Source organism: Vombatus ursinus, unplaced genomic scaffold, assembly GCF_900497805.2.
Source record: "Vombatus ursinus unplaced genomic scaffold, bare-nosed wombat genome assembly UNPS02014807.1, whole genome shotgun sequence".
In the NCBI taxonomy this organism is placed as follows: domain Eukaryota; kingdom Metazoa; phylum Chordata; class Mammalia; order Diprotodontia; family Vombatidae; genus Vombatus; species Vombatus ursinus.
The window spans coordinates 53,577,988-53,595,911 of NW_020954585.1; the positions used below are offsets into that span (position 1 = coordinate 53,577,988).

General features: G+C 38.9%; 2 protein-coding genes across 5 annotated transcripts in view; both read left to right on the forward strand.

Moving 5' to 3' along the window:
• The first annotated feature begins 2,437 nt into the window (after nucleotides 1-2,437).
• On the forward strand, nucleotides 2,438-8,808 carry ZFAND2A (zinc finger AN1-type containing 2A). The gene is made up of 7 exons (XM_027874521.1): nucleotides 2,438-2,680; nucleotides 3,866-3,978; nucleotides 4,407-4,501; nucleotides 5,322-5,450; nucleotides 6,069-6,220; nucleotides 8,057-8,137; nucleotides 8,549-8,808. Exons 2-7 carry the CDS (start codon nucleotides 3,924-3,926, stop codon nucleotides 8,565-8,567), a joined length of 531 nt encoding a protein of 176 aa, XP_027730322.1. The 5' UTR covers nucleotides 2,438-2,680; nucleotides 3,866-3,923; the 3' UTR covers nucleotides 8,568-8,808.
• Nucleotides 8,809-16,977: 8,169 nt separating this feature from the next.
• The window catches only part of CUNH7orf50 (chromosome unknown C7orf50 homolog), a 338,906-nt gene continuing 337,959 nt past the window's right edge, over nucleotides 16,978-17,924 (forward strand). For 2 of the 4 annotated variants that reach the window (XM_027874516.1, XM_027874520.1), the window contains exon 1: nucleotides 16,978-17,057. The gene's annotated coding sequence lies outside the window, so the exon portion shown is untranslated. Of the gene's footprint in view, nucleotides 17,058-17,582; nucleotides 17,629-17,924 lie in introns of all 4 variants that reach the window. The other 2 variants (XM_027874518.1, XM_027874519.1) reach the window with 2 other exon arrangements.

A 17,924-nucleotide genomic window follows, 5' to 3' on the forward strand; every position in this document is an offset into this window, starting at 1 on the left:
CTCAATCCTGAATTCCCTCACTCTTCCCTCTTTCCTGCTCCTGCCCCACTCATTGAGAAGGAGAGAAAAACAAAACCCCTTACAAATATGTATAGTTAAATATATTCCTCAAGGAGCCACATCCAAAAATATTATGAAAAAGAAGAAAATGTGCTTCAACATGAACTCTGAGTTCATCAGCTCTTTATCTGGAGGTGGACAGCAAACCATGCTCTGTCTAGTATCATGCTGCCTGTCAAGAGCAGTATAATACACAGAAAAAAAAAATAGGTAAAAAAGACCCAGTCTTGGTTTTTTATGAGCTTCTCTTCTGTTTGGATGAGCTTTTATAAGCAGGCTGATTAGGTCTATTATAAATTTATGCTACATTATCTCAACTGGGTCCTCACTGTAGCCAGGCAATCCTGTTAGGCCTCCCTAATCAATTTGCTCTTTTACTCACCAAACCTTTTTATAATGTCCCACAAAAACCTCCCACTCATCTTTTCAGGTGAAGACCTTGCTTCCTTGAAAAAATAAAGGATATTTGCTAAGAGCTGTATTTTCCTCCTCTTCCTTATTCTTTTATCATTAATACATCTTTCCCCACTATCTTCTCCTTTATTCAAATTTTACAGGAACAGGGCCTTTCTCCTTGCCAAGGTAAACCCCTCTATACTGGTACCCTTCACCCCATTCTCTTTTGCTTTCTCCAGCGTTTGCCTCTACTATCTTCTTCCAACTCTCTCTAATAATCAATCTCCCCCATCCACTGGCTTATTTACAGATGACTATAAACATCTGTAGGTCTTTCCCATTCTGAAAAGGTCCTTCCTTGATCTTTCCATCCTTACTTGCTACTGAGTTACATTTGTCCTCTTCTTGGCTAAACCACTTGAGAAAGCTGTCTACACAATGTGTCTCCATTTCCTGTCCTCTCACTCACTTCCAAACTCTGTAATCTGGCTTCCAGACTTCATCACTTAGCCAAGCAGTTCTCTTCAATGGTATCAATGATCTCTTAATTGCTTAATTAAATCTAATGTCCTTTTACTTTTCTGCAATTTTTGACACTGTCAATGGATATCTCCTCCTGGCCACTCCTTCTTTACCTGGTTTTTGTGGCACTATTCTCTCCTGGTCCTCTGCTTCCTGTGGCTTTTTCTCACTCTCCTTTGTTGGATCTTCAACCAGGTTATACCTGCTAAGCATGTGTCCCTCCACCTTGTCTTCTGGGCTGTCTTTTCTCTTCCTTTTGTTGAGGTAGAGTGTTTGAGGCAGATGGGGCAGGCAGGATGCTGGATGTGACATACTTAAGACACTAAGTATGTTAAGACCGCCTAAGACACTTACTAGCTGTGAGACCCTGGGCAAGTCACTTGTTTGCCTCAGTTTCCTCATCTGTAAAATGAGCTAAAGGAGGAAATGACAAACCATTCCAATATCTTTGTCAAGAAAACCCCACATGGGGACATGAAGTCAGAAACTGACCTCTTACTAGCTTTCCAGTCTTCTCACATCTTACTACCCTCCAACTATTCTGTGATCCAATTGTTTCTAAAAAATTTTAAATAGTTTTAGAAAAAAAATTTATTAGGTCAAGCTGGAAAGGTAATGTGGCACCCTCTCTCCCAAGGTCTGAAAGATTTACATGAAATAGGATTTACACAAGGGAACCCAGTTAAACATTTCTCAGAAAAAGCAACCAGAAAAAAAAAGTTGGTTGAGATGGCTATCAGTGAAGGTAATCATTCAATTAAATTGGGACTGAAACCAAAACACAAGGTGAATCCAAAACATCTGCTAGACCAGACCTACACAAAACACGACCTGAGTGTGATAACCCAAACAATGACATTGGCCTCCGAGTTATTCATCTCCCAATTTCACTGGCTGTTCTCCAGGCCTACAATCAATGCTTTCTCATTCATATCGACCTCCTGGCTTCCTTCAAGCCTTAGCTAAAGTTCTACCTTGTACAAGAAGGGATTTCCAATCCTACGTAATTTTTGTGCCTTCCCTGAGATTATTCTGATTTATCCCCTATCATAGTTGTTTTTAGTTGTTTCCATGTTGCCTACTCCACATGCAGTGAACAGTGTGAGGGCAGGGAAGGTTTTTGTTTGCCTTTTCTGTATCCCCCATCACAGCTCGGTAAATGGCTTGTGAACCCTCCTGCTGCCACCACAACCCTTTCCAAATCACCTAATGTTTATTTTGTATAGATTTTGCTTTCACGTTTGAATTTACTGACTGTCTCTCCCCCTCTTCCCCTCCTAAAATGGAAGCTCCTGGAAAGCAGAGGCTGTTCCAGACATCAGCACACAGCAGGGACCCACCAAACACTTGTTGAAGGAGTTACTCATTTCTTTACCAAGCGCCTTCCGGCCCCGCCCCCTGACTCAGCACAGCCTATCGCACTTCCGCGTGACTTGGGTGGTGCTGAGCTACCCTCACCCAGCGGCCTGAGTCACCGCGGACGCCGGGGGCGTGGACTTCTAGAAGTTACCCGGACGCTCGGGAGAAGAGGCGGGGTAGGAGGAGACCGTACGTTTTGATTGGCCAGTTGACTGGTGACGGAATCGGAGCGCGCTGAACCGTGACTTGGCAATAGTCTTTTCCCAGGTGATTGTGAGCAAGCTAATAAATAGCCGGGACCGGGAAGCCGCGAGTTGTTTTGCAGTGGGGGTTGCGTCGCCAGGTGAGTAGGCCGTTCTCTCCGGCGTCCTCGGCGATTCTTCGAAATTGCGTTTGTACTTTCCCTGGACTTTTGTTGGGGTTTTCCTGGCTTCACTCCCCAGCAACTACCTCGCTCCCTTGTACGAAGCGAAACATCCTTTGGCAGGAACGAAAGACGAGAAGAGGGGAGGGCTGGGAGCCAGCAAAGCGCCGCTTGTTCTGATGGGTTTGGGGGTGTGGGGGGAGCGCTGTTTCACTGCTGCCGCCAATGGCAAGTACGCCGGAATTGCCTCTGTGCTATTTATCGTGTTATCTTACGCAAGTCACTTATCCACTCCGAGTTTGGTTTCCTTTCCTGTAAAAGACAGTCGTAACTGCTCCTTCTCACTTACCAAGCTGTTGTGAGGATCAGATGATAGTATTACCTAGCCGGGTAAGTACTCAGCCGCAGCGTAGACCAGGACGGCTGTAATAACCTTTGTGCTGCATCTTAGCTGGCAAAAGTCTGGATGTTCACATGTTATTGAAGGACAAAACGTGGCATAGTTTATTGTTCTGGTTTAACTTAATCTATATAATATAGGATTTGCAAAGCACTTTGTTTTTGAAGTACTTAGTCATTCTCATGGGAGGTGGGTGCTATTATCCTCATTTGTACAGATGAGGAAACTGAGGCACATAGGTTAAGTGACTGATTTGTCCAAGGTTTCATAGCTAGGGCATGCCTGAAACTGGATTTGAACTCTGTTCCTCCCCCAGGTCCAGTGCGCCACCGAGCTTCGTACATACATATGTATGTACAGAAGTATGTATAGACACACATATCTCCATTCTTTCAGAGGAACTTGATAATGAATGATACAACCGTTGGTTCATTTCCCCAGCCGGATTCTTACTTGAGCTGTTAAAGAACACAGTAAAATTTGAAGCCCTGGAGTTGAAATGAGCAGCAGGGGATCTGATGACTCCGCCTAGCTAATGCAGTGGACTATTGTGGGTTGCCACTATCACTAATGTAGACAGAAGTTGGTATGATGGCCCTAAAACCGTCAGTATTAGATGTTTCCCACTGCTTTGACTAAGATTGGATCCCTGCCTGTCCATCTGCCAGTTGGGGGCATTTGTGAAGGCTGACTGGGAATTTGTAAATCTTGATTATCCCTGTGGTGAGGTCGCTGTTTCTCATCTAACACTCTTTTTCTTACAGGTCATCGGCAGCAACGTTGCAACTGGTTTTTGTGTCGCTAGCACTTTTTCTTTCTACAATGGAATTTCCAGACTTGGGAGAGCATTGTTCTGAAAAAACTTGCAAGCAGTTGGGTGAGCTTTGTTAATGGAATACTAATTGAAAAAGGCTAGTTTGGGTGCTTTCTTCATGGTGAATGAGAAATTGTATAGATTAGTAAGTTCATGTGTCTGCACATTTTATTTAAAAAAAAAACTTGACGAGTCAGTATTAAGCTAGTTAATCACTAGCCTAATTTGTTTTTAATCTACATTTTTAGTACTACAAGATAGTATCTTATGGAATTGTAACTAGATTTCAGGAATAGCAGTTAGCTGTGTGAAATACTGATTCATGTTTGGAGTTAAGAACTTTTTCTAAAATTCTTAACAAAATTTATGTTTGTGTAATCTAATAGTTAATGACAGAATATTAAAGTCCAAAATAGAATGCAGGTAAAATTGTTGTATCATGCAGTTGTGTTTTTGCTTTAGTACTCAAAATATTTCTATGTCTTTCTTAGATTTTCTTCCATTAAACTGTGATGCATGTAACAAAGTCTTTTGTAAAGATCACGTTCAGTATGAGCAGCATAAATGTAGTGCCACATATAAAAAGGTAATTCAGATTTGTCTGTTTTTAGAAATTCTAAGCATATAAACGTTAGGACTAATTTTTGACACATTTTAATAGAATAAAAATAGTGGTTCCATTTTTATAATATAGTTGATTTGAAATATGTGGTGAAAAGTAAGTCAAAAATGAAGAGGGGATTTATATATCAGATGGGAAGTTAGACTAGACTACCCCTAAAGTTCATTTCACCTCTAAAATTCTGCATTTTACAAGAGATCTTACAGTTTTGGCTATATTTTAAAACAAGGTAACTTTATATAATAGATTTCATTCATTGTACAAAGCAGACTATTTAGCTATATATTCTATAGCTCTAATAAGGCACTTTACAAAACTCTTTCCACAGCACCTTGAGGCTGGTAAAATAAACATCATTCCCATCTTGTACATAAGGAGAATGATGCATACAGCCAGAAAAGACTCGGACCTGCTTTACTGGTCCCAAATCCTGCACACTTGCTGCTGTGCCATACTCCTTAGGGTTAATAGATCTTTAGGAGTTGGAGCCTAATTCTTAAGTACACATGAATATTAGAACTAAGGATTGTTGAGCAGTTTGAAATTTTATTGAAATATTTGCCACCTGAGACCATTAACTGGCCTTTTCCCCCCCAGCATTTCCAAAGTGATCATACAGGTTTTGTTGATTACCTTACCATATATTAGCTATGCAACTTTAATGTAATTACATACAAACTGGAAGCAGAATCAGGACAAGTTCGGATTTTTATCCTTTGCTGCGCCATATTTTTCTTCAGATGTTTTGGTTTGTCTATCAACCTCTAAAATTTGCTGTTTTTAGGATGTGCAGGTTCCAGTGTGTCCACTTTGTCATATCCCTGTTCCAGTAGGAAGGGGAGAAATTGCAGATGTTGTGGTTGGGCAACATATGGATAAAGACTGTAAATATAATCCAGCTCAGGAGAAAAAGGTAAGTAGAATTTTTCATAAGTTGTAAAATCAATGGATAGATAACTTGGCTAGGGAAAAATACTCAACATCTTATTGCCTCAATTCTGTCCTTAGAGATTTTCTTTTGCATTCATCTTTTACCTCTGAGGATAACTTAAAGCTCGGAATGAATAGTCACGTTTCTACTTCTGGTTTCTTTTTGGGTTTTGAGAGTAATGACCCTAAAATTACTGTTTTCATAGTTGATAGCTAGCACTGAGAAAACCTCTTTTACGCAAACAATATCAGGCTACTAAATGGTTTTGTTCTGGAGGTACAAGCCTTCTGTAACCAAAATGAGACTGATTGTGGTATATTACTTTCAGCCTACATTTTGACAATGTAATGTTCTCTAGAACACCTCCAATCTTGCTACTTATAGTAGCTTTGAGGTTTGGTGGCAAATGAGGTTAAATTGATTGTTGCAGGCACAATTAGTTTCCAATTTGGATACTTAATTGTGGATTTTAATTATCTCATTCCTGTTACAGAGTATTACATGTGTAGTTTTAAACAGATGTCTTGTTGCTTGTTAGACCTCCTAATTTCGTCAGTTTGTTGCTAGTGAGTCAATTTTCATTGTTTTGGTTGCTTTTAGATTTTCATACACCGCTGCTCAAAGGAGGGATGCAAAAAGAAAGAAATGTTCAAGCTGCTTTGTGACCAGTGTAATGATAACTTCTGTATTAAGCACCGACATCCTTTGGATCATAACTGCAAACACAGTGGTCATTCCGTCTCCAGAGCAGGGTAAAAATCTGGTTTTAGCTATTCCAGACTAATAAAGCAGGCTATTAAAAATAAGCAACTCAAAACATTAACCTGAGATACACTTATACCTTAAATGGCCAACTACTGATAGTCCAGAAGCAGTAATACTAAAATCACTGTATTCGTTTTACAATATAGTAGCTATAGTGATTTGGAGACCAGTATATAAAGTGTCTGGCATAGTGGATATAGAGAGTTGGCCTTGGACTTGGAAGACCTAGATTCAAGTCCACTTCTTTCATATAGCAGCTGTGTGAACCTGGGCAAGCTCTCTATGACAATATACAGTTTAAAAATTAGCCTCTGAAGACTAATTCATAAATTATAAAATTCATAAGTTTTGTTGACAACTATGAGCAGTCTGAAATTTTATTTAAATATTTGCTTCCCTAGGCTAATAATTACCCTTTTTCTTCAGCATTTCCAAAGTGATTCATAGTTTTTATGGGTTTTATCACATTAATTATGCAACTTTTCTATGGCTAGATACAACTTAGAGGCAGGATCAAGACAACTGACAAGTTCTGATTTTTGTCCTCTGTTGAGTCTTTCCTCTTTCAAAGTTCTGGATTGTCTGTCAGCTGTTTTTAGGATGTACAGGTCCCAGAGTGTGCTCACTTTGTTAAATTCAGGCTGTAATCATGAAAGTGCCCCTAGGCATCTTTCCAACTCTCTAAGACTAATTTGCAGAATAGCTGGGTGAGGAATTTTTGAGTTTCTTCACTGGGAGTTTGCTGCACAAATGAAATCACAGATCCAGACCTGTTTTTCCTGGACATTGCACAATTGCATTCACAAAATAGCACTTTGCCCTTGGCTAGAAGGAAAATAGTTAATAAGTATGTATTAAGAACATACTAAGTGCTAGGCACTGAGGATTCAAACGCAAAAGTCCCTGCTTTTAAGGAGCTCACATTCTAAAGATGGAGATAACCTGTATATACAGGTATATACAAAACAGATCCAAGGTGACTTTGATGGGTCATGCTATCCACCTTATGCCAAGGTGGATCTCTAGCAGTCCACACATAGCTAGTGCAAAGTATGGGAGATGACCAGCAAGGCAGCCAGTTTGGCTGCCCTCTAGTTTTCAGGAAAGGAGATAATACATAATAAACCTAGAGAGAGAAGATGGTGCTAGATTTCGAAGAACTTTAAATGCTAAATTGGGAGGTGGAGAGGGCTTATTTGATCCTACAGGTATTGGGAGCCCACTGGAATTTGAGTAGGGTGACATAGCCAGGCCTTTGTTTTATGAAAATAGTTTTGGGGCAGCTAGGTTGAGCAGTGGATAGAGCTCTGGCCTTGGAGTCAGGAGGACCTGAGTTCAAATTCGGCCACAGACACATAACACTCACTAGCTGTGTGACCCTGGGCAAGTCACTTAACTCTGATTGCCTCACCAAAAAGCAAAGGAAAAAAAATTAGTTTTGGTGGCTCTGGAAGGTGGACTGAAATCTGGAGACACAAGTCTAGGCCAGTAGTGAAAAGAACCTTGAGTTAGTCTGTTGGCATGTGAGGGAAGAGAAGGGGGTTTGGCCAACACATTTCCTTGTTCCTACAGGTGGTGAAACTTCCACACTGAGTAGAACTTAGGCTTGTGGATATTTGACTGCATAGGATTGAGAGCTGGAGAAAGCTTAGAGCTACCACTTCATCTCCTCCCTGTGTCTTATTCTAATTTTGTTTCTTGTGCTGTAGAGATTTCATATACCTGAAATAAGTACGGTGTTAGATGCTACAGCTAGATAATTGAATAAGCTTTATTAGGTTCACAAATGAGTAAGTTTCATGAATGTTAACCTTTCCTCATAGGTGTGCAGCTATAATGAGAGCTGCTGAATCATCTGGAGCTTCAAACAAATTATCTTCCAGTTGGCTAGCTCAGCAATTAAGGTATTAGTTATATTTAAAATTACACATTGTCTTGGAGTTAACATTCTGAATAAAAAGTAACTAGTGGTGGTTCTCTGCTGCTTTATTGAAAAAATCTTAACACATTTGTAATGTAATTAATAGATACATCTTAAATTACATGCCCCAGTTGAATATAACTTAAAGCATTGTCTAACTTTGTTCTTGTAATAGTTAACCTTTCAGTTCTTTTGAACTCCACATTATAAATGCTGTTCTAATCTCTAATACAGCACAAGACTTAATTGAGCAGTAAAAGTTTTAAGTATAAATTCTGGATGTGTTTCTTATTTGGCCTTTACAGATACTTTGTGTGACTGAGCCCTTCCCACTTCCTGATGAGATAGCAGTATAAATCTGTAATTTCTTAATTTCTTTTTGTTCTTTTTTCAGAGGGAAGCAAAAGAGTTGATCATTTGACATTCCTGGTCTCTAAGCTGGCAACAAATGATTCTGTGCATTTTAATATCATTTAAAGTACTGTGGGCTTTTCCACAAAACCTAAGTTATTTATTACTTTTTGTTTCTTACATTTCTCAGGGATAATTGTAAAACTTGATTAATTTTGTTTTAAATAAGTCTTGGACATGTGATCAACTCCATTTAATTATAAACAAAAGTGGTGCCTTTAAATGATAACTTTGTACATTTATACCTACTTTATATATTTTAATTGTAACTTTAATTTATAACTTGTTTTCAATACATTTTGATTATAATAAATTTAAAGTTGCATTAGGATACCATAAATAGCGAATTGTTTCTGGTGCCTTTATGTCTCTTCAAGTCTGTTCTTGAACTTAGGTACTAAGAACTCTTGTACACTTACATGTTTTTGAATAAACTGGCCAAATTTTGGTGGGTTACTGTTCCTATTCACTGAGGAAAGATTTGCTCATTAACACACAGAAAGTATATCTTTCTGCTTTTGTTTTTCTAAAACTTGACTCAGAAATGTTTTTTTTTCTTTAAACAATTTAGTAATGACATTTTTGACAGACTAGACATGGAGTCATTCCTTGAGATAAATAAACCAAAAATATTTAAGGTGTCAATGTACGTAGGTTTTTTTTGTTTTTGTTTTTTTCCTGGACGGGGAACAGAAGGCATTTTAAAGCCATGAATATAATACAGAAAGAGGCAGAGGAACTTTAACCTCCTTCACAGAAGTTCCTCTTTTTGAAACTAAGATACTTGGAGCCTTTAAATAGTTAATGTAGATAAATGTTGAAGAAGGTTGCTATGAACTCTAGGGTGATGCTATAATGCAAGAATATTAGTGATAGTCATCTTCTGGGCTGATGCCAAAATGTTTTTTGTTCTGTTAAATAGTGAAATCTCATGTCAATTTTTATTACAAGTAATTTACAGGTAGATATTAATTAAGCTATAAAAGTTTATAGGCATACTTTACAGAGCACTACAAATTGATTTATTGAGAGTTATGGAATGCTTCCAAAAATCACTAAAGCCTGTGAATACGATTATTATTCTCTACTGAATGGAAGATAGTCTCATTTATGATCAGCTATTGTATTCTGAGATGTAATCTTTACCATAAGCTGAGAACATCCTCATCTGAAGGTTCAGCTGACAACCATGCTGTTGATACTGTAAAGATAATTATAACTGTATGAAATCATATCTTCCCACATCTCATTTGCCTTTTTAGGTCTTTTTTTTCTTCTGGAGTTGTTCTACAACTTCCTGCTTTGTGTTTTGTTTAATATGATTTATGCCTTAACCGAGGTTCCCCTCTACCCATCCCCAATCAAGCTATTTTTGCACATCATTTTCAGTATATTCATAGTGCTCACTCAGTGTTAAATGGTAACTATGCCACATCTTTTGGGGGGGGGCAATTGGGGTTTTAAGTGACTTGGCCAGGGTCACACAGCTAGTAAGTTTCAAGTGTTTGGTCTGAGGCTGGATTTGAACTCAGATCCTCCTTATTTCAGGGCCGGTGCTCTGTTCACTGTGCCACCTAGCTGCCCCTGTGCCACATCTTTAAAGGGCCATGTTTATTTTGGAATGAGTAATTGTGATGTCATAAGGAATGTTTTTGCTTTTTTTCCTTTTTTACCCCAAGTGAACTACTTAGAAAATTAGGTGTGCCTATAGAAAAGTTTCCTGTGAATCAGAGGGATGTTTTAGATGTTTTTTATCTTCCACTGAAGGGGTATGTGTAATTTTAACTTTTACTGGGACAAATTAGGGATAAAAGATAAAAGATTTAGGCACACTTCTGGGTTTTGGTCTATCTAGACCTGTGATTTTATCAGTATAGGGAAGGGAATTGCCACTGAGAAAGCTTGTCTGTATCTGCCACTGCTGAAACTGAACTTTTGCAGATTTTAGTTCCTTGGGGCACTGAGTTTTACTTGACTTGCCCAGAATAGGTATCAGAAATAGGACTTGATCCCAGGTTTTCACTGCTACTTTCTTCCTAATAATTTTGCTTAATTCAGGAAAATCTTCCCTTTCCCCCCAATATATTCTACGCTAGCCTCAAACCCTGTCTTTTGAAAAAACATTGGTTAAAATAAGTCTAACTTGAATTGGCTGGAGCCCTAACCTTCAAAGTTGAATCTGAAAGACTAGAATTTTGGGAATTCAGATACTTTCAAAATGGATTTTTATTAACATCATTTCTATTTTCCTCTGTGTCCCTCCCTTCACAGTCATCCCTTGTAAAGAATTTTTTTTTAAAAGAGGGAGAAGTTCAGCAACTAACACATTGAAAAAAATCTGTTCCATAGTGTCCCATACCCACCATAGTCCCCTACACCTCTCCAAAGCAGCAGGTGAAAGTGGCCTATTCCTAAGCTGTTTTATCAGTCAATTGGGAAAAGAAAGGAGGGGAAGCATTTTCTTGGATTTATAGAGACTAAGTGCAGATTTGTTGAGCATTTATTGAAAACTGTGTAAGACTAAATATTATGAGGGATACAGAGATGCGTAAAAGGGTATTGGCTCTCAATGAGCCTACATGGTTTAAATCAGAAATAACATTTTAAAAGTTATACCAACAATGATATTTAGTTTTTATATCCATACTTTATGTTTGAGATTCCTTTATAGTAACAAATGTTACTAATTACTGTTTTCATAAGTACATTTATCTTAAGATGTGTACACATGGTTAACAATGTGATTATGTCTGAATGGAGTGTATAAAGGTTCAGTCATTTCAGCTGTGTCTGAATCTTTGTGACAAAGATATTCTTAATTTTAATTAAATTTAATTTTAATATTTTTTTTTAAAAAGTGGTTTGCCATTTCCTGCTCTAGCTCATTTTACAGATGAGGAAACTGAGGCAAACAGTTAAGTGACTTGTCCAGGGTCACACAATAGTGTCTGAGGCCATATTTGAACTCAGTAGGGTGAGTCTTCCTGAAGCCAGGCCTAGCACTTTGTGCACTATGGCGCCACCTAGCAGTCCCTATGACTTCAGGATACAGTGCCTCATCTTCAGACCTACGTTTCAAAATACACACTGAACTAATATGGTGACAATGAACTGGTATGTCACTTTGAGAAAGAGGTGGGGACCTGAAACAGGAGGCACACTGCATGCAATTCATATAGTGTCATATAATGTGACTCTTAGCCAAAATAATTGTACCTGTACTGCTTCATTAACAGGAACAATGACTTGCTGGGTTTGAGATGAAACCGTTTTATTCCCTTTATACTGTACATATTTTCAAAATAGCAATAAAAATGAGTTTTTCTCATTTAGCCACTCTACAATGCCGTTCTCTGAACCAGCATTTTAAGAACATTTTTTTTTTAAATGGCTTTTCCCTTTAAAATACTGTTGGTCACAAGTGTAATGGAAATGCAAGTTGTGAAGGTGTCAGCTCTGCCACTGAATAAAGGAGGTGACTTAATTTTTCTAGGTCTGTTTTATCTAAAACGTAGGTGCTGAACTAGAAATCTTTAAGATAACTATAAACATAAGTTGTTATCCTTTGAATGTATCAAATTGGTCTTTTTATAATTGACTGTCCAAATGAACGTATCCCAGTTACAGATGTGAAACCAATGTTGTCCACAAGGTGTCAGGTTTTGATACACAACTGTACTTTGAGAAATGTTCATAATTAGCATTTTATTTATTTAGAATACTATATACTCAACAGCATAAAACTTGGGCAAAATTATTAGGCCACACAATTTTTTAAAAATACTGCCACAAAATCTAGGTATAGTGTAGCAGCCTTAAGAAAATTCCTAAAGGTTGAGGGTTGTATGGGGAGAGAGTAGGATGATGGTAGGGGACTACTTAGGAAACTTCAGTTTTTCCACTTTGTACTTGGAATGTGCCCACCTTTAAAAATGTTACCTCCTTAGCAGAACATGCAAGGTCTGTGAGGTAAGCCATTTTCCTTTTAAAATTAGTGCTATCCTTTCCTTTAAATAAGTTATCCTTAAATAGATTAAAAAGTATTAAATTTTTTTTGAAGTTTCAAAAAGTATGTGTCAGTACACCATATTTAAAAAATAGTGGTAATTCCTTAAAACCTTCCCCCAAAGTAAGTGAGCTGAGTTGATAAGATTAGAGCAGAGATTCTGAAATTTTTTGGTCTTAGGACTCCTTTATACTTGTAAAAAATTACTGAAGACTCTTGTCTCTAAGCTTTTGTTTGTGAGGGTTATATTATATATCATGTCCCAAATCTAATGAAAGACAATTTGCCATATTAGAAATTAAAGCATCTTAGTATTGTTATGAAAATAATTTTGACTTCATGGTCCCAAGACTATACTCTGAGGACCATTAGACTAGATGATTCCTACCGCTAATTCCAGCTTAAAACCTATGATCCTATGAACTGTAATTGCTTTTTGGAGAGTTCTGAAATTTGTTTCTATCAAATTACAAATTCCGTGGCCTAAGAAATAAAGATCTACCACTGGTAGATTCACACTCATAACTGGAAATTTTAAAAGAACTCTTAAATTTTTCATATACTGATAGACCTTAAGCACAAGAATCTAGTCAAGAGCTGAGCTGCACATTATTTGGAAAGCAGAAGAATCTAGCTCTTTCATCAGTGAACAAGTCACTATATAATATGAGAACTAATTAGTAGAGCTGATCATGTTTTGGCTTGAGATACAGTTCACTAGGCTTGACAGCTAAATCTTAAATTTTATTGAGTAGCTACTATGTGCATGGTAACAGTAAGTAAAGGATAAGTTCTGTCCATAAAGTATTGAGTAATTTTGCCCATTAAATTTCTTGATATGGGGCACCATGAACAAAACTAGTCATTGAGGCAGCATGTCATGTCCCAAATTTAATGAAAGGCAATTTGAAAATAAATGTATAATACCAAAAAAAATAAAGGGCATTATAAAATGCAAAACAGATAATTTTGATTATGTAAAATTAAAAGTTTTTGCATAACAAAACCAATGCAACAAAAATTATAAGGAAAGCAGAAAACTGGGAAATTTTTGCAACGAGTATCTCTGATAAAGACCTCGTATTTCAAATACATAACTGAGTCAAATTTATAAAAATGCAAGTCAATCCCCAATTAATAAATGCTCTCAATCACTATTGAAATGAAAATTAAAACAACTTTTGAGGCACCACCTTGCACCTGTCAGATTGGCTAATATTACAAAAGGAAATGATGGATGTTGGAGGGGAAAACTGGGACACTAACAGGGCTGATGATGGGGCTGTGAAATGATGCAACCATTGTGGAGAGCAATTTGGATCTAAGCCCAAAGATCTATAAAACTGCATACCTTTTGATCCAGCAATACCACTGCTAGGTCTATATCCCAAGGACATAAAAAGAGGGGAGAAAGACCTATTTGTACAAAATTATTTATAGCAGCTTTTGTGGTAGCCAAGAATTTGGAAATCCTCATCAATTGGAATGGCTTAACAAGTTGTGGTATATGACTGTGATGGAATATTATTGTGCTTTAAGAGATGATAAGCAGGATGATTTCAGAAAAACAGATTTACAGAAACTGATACAGTGAAATGAACTGAACCAGGAGAATGCTGTACAGAATAACAGCAATGCTGCACAATGAGGAACTATGAATGACTTAGCTATTCTCAGCAATACAATGATCCAAGACTATCCCAAAGGACTAATGATGAAGCATGCTATCCACCTCCAGAGAAAGAACTGATATTGTTTGAATACAGACTGAAGTGTGCTATTTTTCTTTCATTCCTTTTTCTTTATCTGTACAAAGTGACTAATATGGAAATGTTTTACATGATTGCACATGTATAATCTCTGATTGTTTACCCTCTCAGGGAGGGGGGAAGGAGGGATAAAATTTGGAATTCAAAACTTAAAAAAATGTTAAGAAATTGTTTTCACATGTAATTGGGAAGAAAAATATATTAATAACTAAAAAATAAGTATGTGATGTTATAATTGTGTGGAATAGACAGAAAGGGGAGATAACGTGAGCTAGATGGTGCAGTGAATAGTGCCCACCCTGGAACCTGGAATCAAATCTCAAATCAAATCTAATCTCTGACATTAGCTGTTTGACCTGGGTCGAGTCAATTAACTTTTTCTCAGTTTTCTCATCTGTAAAATGAGGGCAATAATAACCTTCTCAGGGTTATTGTGAGGACCAAATGAGATAATGTAAAGCATGTAGCCCGTGCCTGGCACATATAAATGCTAACTACTATTGTTCTTATTGTTCTAATCCTCAAAGCAGGTTTCATAGACATAGTAGGTCTTTAATGGGATCTAAAATTTCCCTCAATGTCTAAGGCATTCTTATGGTGGAGTATCATCTCCCTGGGCTCCTTTCATTGATGAGTTTGGGGGGTAAGAGGAAGGGATGGTTCTTTCATTTGGGGCAGTGGTCCCAGCCAGACAACCTTCCTTTCCCTACTAGCAATGCTTCTGATTCCCCAGACTTAAGCAAGCCACTTCTCCTTTACCCGCTCCCACTTAATCAGCTCACTTTTGGGTAGTCTTCCCTCAATAGAATAAAAGTTCCTTGAGGCCAGGGACTTTTTCTTTTAACTTGTATTTTATAACCCTAGTATTCAGCTAAGTGCCTAATACCTAGTAAGCATTTTATAAATGCTTTATGCACTGATTTATTATTAGAAATAAAGTGGGCAAGGAACACTTTATAGTTAACTTTTTTTATTGTTAAACCTGGAATTTCTAGAAAAGATGATGTGGATATCCCAGCCTCAGCCACAAGACTGCCCAGGAGGTAACTGCCACTTTACTAGATGTTAGACCAGGGGCAAGTCACAGGAAGATTGTTAGATTGAGGGGCTGCTGATCAGCATTGATAAAGGGAGAATCCATTTTAGGAGTTACCCACTTTGAGGATTTGTTTTGGGTCAGGGAGGAGGGAGCCAGCTCTAAGCTTCTGATGGTTAAACTTTCAGTGTGAGCATTCACACTGCCTAAATCTGAACACAATACAGATCTGTTTATGTTTGTGGTATCTGTTGACTGTTGATCTGTTTGTGTAGGCATAATTGTTAATATGGTTAAACAGATTAAACGTTAAAGTGTGTGTATGTACATATATTACCACCCACCTCCCAAAGCAAAGTTGTTAAACATTTTACCAGCACACCCCTGTGTTGCTCTAAGAAAATTGCTAGAGTCAGCAGTAGGGCAATAAAAAGTTCAGGGAAATAAGTGTCACTACTAGACTGGGCCTGCTGACTGTGGGATAATTAATCATTGTAATCAATAATTACCAATTATATCAATAAGACTGGGACATTAACATCACAATAGTAATTATATTTAATAAAGTTATTTAATAACACCATTAATATTATTTGTTAATACTATTAACAATAAATATTGATAAATGGGGAAGCTAGATGGCACAATAGAGTGCCACTTCTAGGGTCAGGAAGACTCTTCTTCCAGAGTTCAAATTCGGCCTCAGACACTCACTAGCTGTGGGGCCTTGGACCAAGTCACTTAACCCTATTTGCCTCAGTTTCCTCTTCTGCAAGATGAGCTGGAGAAGGAAATGGCAAACCACTCCAGTATCTTTGCCAAGAAAATCCCACAAAGGGTGGGACACGACTGAACGACAAATTATATTATAGAATATTAATTAACACGGATTATTATAATAATTAAGTGGCACTTCTCTTACGATTTAATGTTTGCCACATGCTGTTTTGCTTCCACGATCTCACTCGGGCCTCACAGGCCCTCCAGAGACATTGAGGCTATTCGGACCCCGCCTCCTCCCACACGAGGCCTCCAGTACGAAGCTGGTTCTCTCCTTTCCGGACCGCGCCCTTCGCTGCTAAAGTCACAGCGAAGGTAACGAATCGGGCAGGCGGACAGGAGGGGCCCGCCGGCCTCACCCACCCAAAGGACTCGGGCCCGACGGATCAGCCCTTTCTCGTGTTCGTGACCGCTCGGGCCGGGCCGACTGAGGTTTCTATGGGGAAGCCGAGGAAGGAGAGCTGTGGCCTCTGAGTTTGGGAAGACAAAAAGCAAAAAACAAGCAAACAAACAACTCAGGCTTCCTACCTTCCCGAGGAGTGCAAGCGCGACCCTGACAGGATTCGACACACAACCTAGGAACTGGTCCACAGGAGCGACCTGCGGCGCTAGCAACCAACAGTTCTCTTAGCAACGACCGGCGCCTAGAGATGACGTCAACCACGCAGCCCCGCCTTCCATGACAAGGAAGAGGGGGGGAAGGGGCGGGATTAAGTGACTTCGTCTTGGATCTGCGGCTTGCTATTGGATGTAGAGTAAATGGTCCTAGGCCTCCTCCAATGGGAATGGGTCAGTTTCCTGGGGGGCGGGATCTAAGGGGGGGGGGACGAGCGGTCCCTTGTTAAGGTAGTTCCCCAGGACAGAGGTTGGAAGTTCCTGAGATTAAGCGTCCCACGTGCAGGTGAGGTGACAGGCGGCGGGACCGAGTGTTGGCCGCAAGCGGTTCGCTCTCGCATGGTCCCGGGTGGCTTCAGAGGTTGGGGGCCTGGGGCAGGAGAAGGGGAAGTCCGACGTGAGGGGCTGAGAATCGCCCACGTGGTGTTTGAGGGGTGCTCGTGAAGTGTGGCGTGGAGGGGACCGGGAGAGACCCCCGGGCCGTGCCACAGGGGCAAGGGCTTGCGGTTTGTGGCTTTGTGGTGTCGGTCAGGATGATGCACCAAGTATTCATTGGTGCATACTGTGTGCACACTACAGCTTTCTCACTTGTAAAAGTAGGTTTGCAGAGCCTCTGCGCGCCACTCAGAAGCTTAGTTTGAAAAAGCACGGATCCGGGGTTCCTTTTTGTTTTGAGAGTGGTCTTAGTACATGAACATGCTATCGATGATAATAATAGTACCATTAATTCAATGTTATGTTACGTTATGTGGCACTATAAGGCATTACTGACTTCAAATAATTCGTATCCATTATCTCATTTAATTCTCAGATCATCCTGAAGAAGTAAGTGCTGTAGATGTTTAAGATGCAGCCAGGTACCATCATCCTGATCCCCTCTAACTGCTAGTCTCCTCCTTCCCAAATTATCTTGTATTTACTTTATATTTGTACATATGTGTGTAAGTGTGTGTATACATATACATACATGTGTGTATTACCTTTATCTTTATGCTGTGTATATTTTTATAATGACTTGTTTCCCCCCATTAAAAGGTAAGCGTCTTTCATTTTTTGTACTTGCAGCCTTGGTGACTAGCACAGTATCTGACACATGATAGACACTACATGTATGTATGAATATATGTATATATATATATATGTATTTGTTGTC